We start from the raw sequence: 7,333 nt of genomic DNA on the forward strand, positions 1-7,333 counted from the left end.
CCATTATCACTCACAGAAAATGTGGACACTGTTGAATCTATGCTCCAGCCAACTCATCCAAAAGTCCGAACTGATGGAAGGAGATGGACAATATATTTCAACACCCCCCTCACGTCTAGGCTTATTTAGTCCTTAGACGTGGGTTTTATGTAGGCCGCAGAATATTTGTTTTTAATACTGCATTGGCATGGTCTTGAACTCAAGACCTCTTGGCTCTGATACCATGTAAAACATGATGGAAGCGTCTTGTTGAAATATATTGCCCGTCTCCCTCCATCAGCGGACTTTTGGATGAGTTGGCTGGAGCATGAATTCAACATGGTATACAGAGCAGGCCCTTCCATCACATCTAGCTAGCCTCCTTCGATCTCCCTCCACCCACCTTCCGCCATGTCAACCTCTGCCACCCCCATCACCTTCGGCCTCAACTACAACACCTCCGAGCCACTCTCCCGGACGAACTATGTTTTCTGGCGAGCTCAAGCGGGATCCCAGATAATGGGTGCTAGCTTGTATGGCTATATAGATCAAACCCTAGAGGAGCCTCCCAAAACCATCACCACAAAAGATAAAGAGGGCAAGGACCAGGTGATCCCGAACCCTGCCTATGCCCCATGGTTCGTCCAGGATCAGCAAATCATCGTGTACCTCCTTCGCAATCTCTCCAAAGAGGTGCTCGTTCAGGTCGCGTCGATGGAAACCTCGCATGCCATCTAGACAGCGTTGAGCACCAAGTTCTCAGTTGTCTCCCTCTCGCGCGTCAACAACATCCGTGCCTCCCTCACCAACGCACAGAAGGGCAACCAGTCGGCATCAGCATACTTTGGCGCCATGCGTGCTCCCTCCGACGAACTCGCGGCGGCGGGCAAGCCGATCTGGGAGGACGAGCTCGTTTCCTTCATCGTGGCAGGGCTTGATATGGAGTATCAACCCATCATCTCTGCCTTGGACATCCGCACCGAGCCGATCACCGTCGAGATCTTGTTCTCCATGGTGGCCAACTTCGATCAGAGAGTCGAGATGTTCCACGGGACAGGTGTTGCCGGCTTCAAATCTTCAGGAAATGCGGCTTCCCGCAGCGGCCGCCAAGGAACTCCCAAGGGCTTTCACGGCCAGCAAAAGGGAGGCGGTGGCGGCGGATCACGATCTGGTGGCGTCCACGGCGGTGGCGGCTACAACAACCCTACTGGTGGCTAGTCTGGTGGCGGCGGCCCCAATGTTGGTCACGGTGGCGGCTATCTCCACAACAGTGGTGGTGGTCATCACAATGGGGGTGGCGGCGGCTACCATCCCTAGGGTAACTCCGGCGGCGGCTACAACCTTAGGTGCCCCTCCTACAACAACACCAGGGGGTGCAATAACTTTCAGGGGTACGAAGGCTACGAAGGCAGGTGCCAAATTTGTAAAATAACTAACCATCTTGCCAAAGATTGTGATTGGCGTTATGCCGATGACAATTCCCAAAAGAAAAAAACCGCAGCTACAGTTGATGCTTCTTATGGTGTCGATACCAATTGGTATTTAGACACGGGCGCTACAAATCATATCACCGGTGAACTCGAGAAGGTGACTATGCATGAAAAATACCGTGGCCATGATCAGATCTACACCGCAGCCAATGGTGCAGGTATCGAGATTAGTCATATTGGTCAATTAATTATCAAAACCCCACATAAAAGTCTAGTTCTTAACGGAATATTGCATGTTCCTAATGCTTCAAAAACACTTCTTTTCGTTCATCATATTGCCCTTGATAACAATGTCTTTCTTGAGTTTCACCCTTTTTTCTTTTGATCAAGGATCAGGTCACGAAGAAAGTTCTCCATAGGGGCACATGTGTGCAAGGGCTCTATGCATTGCTTCCTCAGTATTGTCAACTCAGTAAACAAGTCTATGGTGCCATCAAGCTTTCTGCTGAAAGGTGGCACAGCCGTTTAGGCCATCCCTCGTTTGCTACCGTTCATCAAATTCTTAGCAAAAATAAACTCCCGGTTGTTGGTGAGAGAAATTCAGAAACTGTTTGTGATTCATGCCAAAGAGCAAAAATTCATCAATTGGCATATCCTATTTCTACTAGTGTGTCTACCAAACAATTGCAACTTATTTTTTCTAATGTTTGGGGTCTAGCGCCCACTTCCCCTGTGTTGTCCTCGGCCACAGAGGATCCCGGCAGGTGTGCGTGATGTTTCTTCGGGATCCGCAGCTTCGTCCGAGGAAGCTACTGCCGCTGGTTCTTCCGTAGTAGGGCTCGGATCTTCTGCACAGCCATGCGCTGCTACACCACCATACACACGTCTTCGAGCAGGTGTTATTCAGCCTACAAATTAGAAAATTAAATATGGTTTGGCTGCTTCCACGGGAGAACCCCGTACATATCAGGAGGCCCTCGCTGGTCCAAATTGGAAGCAAGCTATGGAGGATGAGTATTAGGTTCTTCATAGAAATAACACGTGGCATTTAGTTCCCTCACGGCAAGGTAAAAATGTGATTGATTGCAAGTGGGTTTTCAGGATAAAAAGAAGGTATGATGGTACGATAAGTCAATATAAAGCCAGGCTTGAGGCTAAAGGTTTCAAACAGAGATATGGCATAGATTATGAAGACACTTTCAGTCATGTTGTTAAGGCTGCTACTATTCGTCTTGTTCTATCTATTGTTGTGTCTAGAGGATGGAGTCTCAGACAGCTAGATGTACAGAATGCGTTCCTTCATGGTGTTCTGGAAGAGGAAGTATATATGAAGCAACCTCCTGGGTTTGTAGATAAAAACAAACTGTCTCACATACGCAGGCTTGACAGATCTTTTTATGGACTGAAAACAAGCTCCCAGAGCATGCTATTCTCGCCTAAGTGCAAAGTTGCAACAACTTGGCTTCACTCCTTCAAAATCTGATACATCTTTGTTCATTTACAATAAGTCAAATACTTCAATTTTTGTACCTATCTATGTTGATGATATCATTGTCACAAGCTCGTCAAATGAAGCAGTTAGAGCTCTCTTATCAGATTTGAACTCAGAATTTGCTCTCAAGGATCTAGATGACTTGCATTTCTTTCTTGGTATTGAGGTTAAGAGAACTAGAGAAGGTGGTCTTCATCTCTCTCAGGAAAAATATGCCACTGACCTTTTGAGCAGACTTGGCTTACAGGGTTGTAAACCCTCTCCAACACCCTTGTCCAGTTCAGAGAAGCTCTCACTTGCTGAAGGAGAACTCTTGACTAAGTACAGAAGTTTGGTAGGTGCACTTCAGTACTTGACTCTCACCAGGCCTGATATTTCCTTTGCAGTAAATAAAGCTTGTCAATACCTTCATGCACCAACCACTGCTCATTGGACTGTCGCAAAACGCATATTGAGATATGTTAGACACACATTGAGTGTTGGGTTAACTTTCAGCAAGTCAACATCTACACTTGTTAGTGCTTTTTCTGATTCTGACTGGGCAGGTTGCTTAGATGACAGAAGGTCAACTGGTGGTTTTGCAGTTTTCTTTGGTCCTAACTTGATCTCCTAGTGTGCAAAGAAACATGCCACAGTTTCTAGATCCAGTACTGAGGCAGAATACAAGGCACTGGCGAATGCAACAGCAGAAATTATCTGGGTAAAGTCCATGCTCAAGGAACTTGGAATATATCATACTCAAACACCATGTCTTTGGTGTGACAACCTTGGTGCTACATATTTGTCAGCTAATCCTGTCTTTCATGCTCGTACCAAGCATATTGAGATTGATTATCATTTTGTGAGGGAACAAGTTGCAAATAAAGAATTGGATATTCGGTTTGTTCACTCCAAGGACCAAATTGCGGATGGCTTCACAAAGGCACTAGCTACAGGACCCTTTGAAGAGTTTAAACGTAATCTAAACTTACGAAGTTCAGATTAAGGGAGGGTGTTAATCATGAGATATTGTAGAGATGTAGCAGGCGCCAAGGACTTGTCTTGCGCCATAGAGATAGTCTTTTCTGTTTTAACTTCTTATCTCTATTTCTCTCTGTAAGATCTCTGTACGGTTGTTTGCCAACCGAACCCTCCTATATCTTTCGAGAGGCTCTCTCTCGCTCGATCAATATAACACAACGTGGGCTCCCTGTTGGGGGTTCAGACGCTTCCATCATGTTTTACAGACACCCGCACACTTTTACTGATGATAGTAAAATAAAAGGTATCATTGAAATTGAGGTGATGTTAATACAACACTATCTTAAAACAAAACATTATCAAGTATGAACAGATCAGGGAAAACTTAGATCAGTTGACCTCTTCAAATATTTGACACAACATTAGTCTTAACCGCCAACGTTAATTAGTTATTCGCTAGGCCTAACAGCGCAGCAATTTTGATGACTTCTGATTTACTTTACAGAGAAAAAAACACAGATCCACGTGGTACATGCCATCAAGAGGAATGCTATACGAACTTAATTGCACACTTTTACAATTGAATATAATCAAAAAAATAAGAAGCTGCTTATATGATGTATGTACTTACTTTACTCTGGTTAAAGTACATAAGAAGGAATAGGGCAACCCCATAAACCATATCAGACCAGATATTTGCAAATGCTTGTCGGTTTTCTAATCTCCATTCATCCCTCAGCTCTACCCTGTTAAAGTAACAGAGCAGACCCGTTACAGTTAACCAGATAAATTTATCGGGCCGCGAAACGATGTTCCTGACTATCATTTTCACAGAGGAGAAGATGAATGTTCATGTCAAAATTGCAAGGGCGCTAATATAAGCAACAACTTGGCAAGAAAGAATAATAGCCTCACGCTTTTTCCCGCAACTCTGACCAGAACTCCTCATCAGAAAGTGGAGGAGATTTACCGATCTCTACTTCAAAACGGAATCTTGCTTTCTCAATATTTAGGTCCTTTATCATCTGAATCTTCTGGCTGCGTCTTACATCAAGCATTTCAGCGGCGAGTGGTACCTTCTCGACATACCTGTTATTGTACAATGACCAACGTAATCGATTCTTTCAACAAAAAAGAAAACAGAGGAAAGGGAAGATATGGAACGCCATAGCAGTAAGATGAATTACCTGTCTAGAAATGGCATCATAACATAGTCATGTACTAGAAGATCCAACACCCATGGAACAACGATCAACAATGCTAGGAATTTGGCCTGCAGAGTACAATTTTCTTGTTAGATCCAGTTCCCCAACATCTGTATGACTACATCGAAAAGGATCTAGAGCAATGTTGCACGGTAATAAGGTTTAAGTTATTGTTATAGTACTAGGTACTACCTCCGTCCTGGTTTATTGGTCCCCATAGTATTTTGTGCCAAACTTTGACCATAGATTTAATTAAGTAAATAATAATGCATGTTAGCAAAAATTATATCCCTGGATTCGTATTTGAACATAGTTTTGAGAGATATTATTTTTGGTTACATGCATTAACATTTTTTAATTAAATCTAAGGTCAAAGTTTTGCACAAAATACTAAAGGGACTAATAAACCAGGACAGAGGTAGTATAATAGTAGACCGCATTGGAAAGCGGTGCATGATTGGTAGTAAAGATGATGAGAAAATTATATCTTATAACTAGTGCTAGAAGAGTACCGATTTCGTCGAAGCGTATAGAAAAACCCGGTCCTCAAACAACATGTCGTTGTAATCTTCATCAATAGAGTCCCTAAAAGCTTCAGCGATGCCCTTGTCCCTCACTATCTCCGTCGGATCATCAGTTATCTGGTCCGACAAGCTCCCACCCCCGCCCCAGTCACCATCGCCGGATGTGCTGCCCCAACCTATCCAATCCTCCCATGACCGCCCTTCTGCATTTTCGGCATCCTGCTGGGCTTCCCGCAGGTCGACAATCGCCTCGGCCTTGCTCTTCCATGTCTGAAACTTGTCATCCTCCGACAGGTCTTCGTTGCTAACAACCTGCTGGAGCAATTCATCATCCTCCCTCCAGCCGGCGAGGCTCTCTTCCTCATCGTTCCAATCAGAGAACCACGCCTTCCACCATGGCTGCTGCCTCTTGGAACGCCTCCTCTTCTTGGCAAAACCCACCAGGCGCCTCCCCACCCTCCTCCTCTGGGGACCGACATCGAACATCTTGCATGCGCAAACCCTCCGGTGCCCGATCCTCTCCTCTACGGCGAACCAGACCGCAACGCCGCTAGAGCTGACCACGTAGCAACTCATTAAAGGTCATGCAACGGAGACCACATCTTCCGGGCTACAGAACGGGGGCGGACGCACCTCTGGCAACCATGTGCTCACAGCCTCAGAGAATTCCCTTCTTGCCACCCGTTGTCATTGCAAGGTAGCAGTATCCACATCAAGAAACCAAGAATTTTCGAACTCCCGGAAGGCCGGAATACAGTCAACCCTCTTCTTTGCAGAATCTGCGATTCGCAACAACCAGGAGCCAGAGAATCGTATAGCCCCAGACCGCGCTGCGGTGACCAGGGAGGATGATGCTCTTGCTGGGAGAATTAATTTGGACACGCGCTCCAGAGTGGCGTCCACATATATCTTTGGGTTGGGATGGATAAGGGAGGAACACGACTCAAGGGTAACGGTGGCGCCGCGAAGCAACGCCAATATGCTCCTTCTCGTCGTTTTTTTTTTCTAGCGCAGTACCTGGGCATGGGCAGCCGGGCCAGGGTCGGGCTTTGATTTGCTGCTTGGTGTCATATTTGGATCGGGCTCGGGCTTCAATTTTCAGCCCGAAATTAGCCTAGCCCAGCCCGACCAGCATTAGTTTGCAGCAAATCTGGAGCACCTGAGCGCAATCTTGTCTCAAAAAAAAAAAAACCTGAGCGCAACCCCGTGTCGAGCCGCCATATAAATTGACTTTCCTTGTAACCCTAGCGCACTTACTTTTTCGCGTGATATCTTTTCCCTACACTAGGGTTATCGTTCCTCTCGTCGTCGCGGGCGATCGTTGAGACCCGTCTTCCTTCTCCTCCGTTGGTTTGAGTGTCCGTTCCTGGGCCGATCACGGGGCAGTCCCGGACTGCTTCCCCCGTCTTGGTTCTGTCTCCTCACCCGGGGGGGTTAGGGTTCTTTATCTCCGCTGGTCGCTAGACCGGGGAGATCGATATATTTTTCGTTCGACAAGCTTATGGCGAACCAGGGAGCATCATCGGCTCCAGGATCAAAGGGGAAGGGAAAGCTGGAGGATCTAATGAAGGAGCTAGCCCTCAAGGAAGACGACTTCGATGACGTTGTTTTCGAGGAAGATGACGCCCCGGCAGAGGAGGACCTCCGCTGGATGATCTTGGCCAGAGTCCACATGGACAAAGGGTTTAGCACCTATTGGTTCTTTCGCAATATGAGGTCGGCCTGGGATCTTGCTAGGCCGGT

General features: G+C 46.4%; 1 protein-coding gene across 7 annotated transcripts in view; it reads right to left on the reverse strand.

The window, feature by feature from the left end:
- LOC119335408 (chloroplast envelope membrane protein-like) overlaps positions 1-6,560 on the reverse strand; it is a 47,288-nt gene extending 40,728 nt beyond the window's left edge. For 4 of the 7 annotated variants that reach the window (XR_005161849.1, XR_005161848.1, XR_005161850.1 and 1 more), the window contains exons 1-4: positions 5,579-6,558; positions 5,049-5,134; positions 4,777-4,950; positions 4,493-4,607 (exon numbers count right to left, since the gene is read on the reverse strand). Coding sequence is in view for 1 of the 7 variants with exons in the window: in XM_037607544.1 (XP_037463441.1) it covers positions 4,493-4,607; positions 4,777-4,950; positions 5,049-5,134; positions 5,579-6,166 (963 nt within the window). In the remaining 6 variants the exon portion in view is untranslated. Of the gene's footprint in view, positions 1-3,124; positions 3,336-4,492; positions 4,608-4,776; positions 4,951-5,048; positions 5,135-5,578 lie in introns of all 7 variants that reach the window. The other 3 variants (XR_005161847.1, XM_037607544.1, XR_005161852.1) reach the window with 2 other exon arrangements.
- Positions 6,561-7,333: the final 773 nt, after the last annotated feature.

The sequence above is a fragment of the Triticum dicoccoides genome, chromosome 7B (genome assembly GCF_002162155.2).
Source record: "Triticum dicoccoides isolate Atlit2015 ecotype Zavitan chromosome 7B, WEW_v2.0, whole genome shotgun sequence".
NCBI lineage: Eukaryota > Viridiplantae > Streptophyta > Magnoliopsida > Poales > Poaceae > Triticum > Triticum dicoccoides.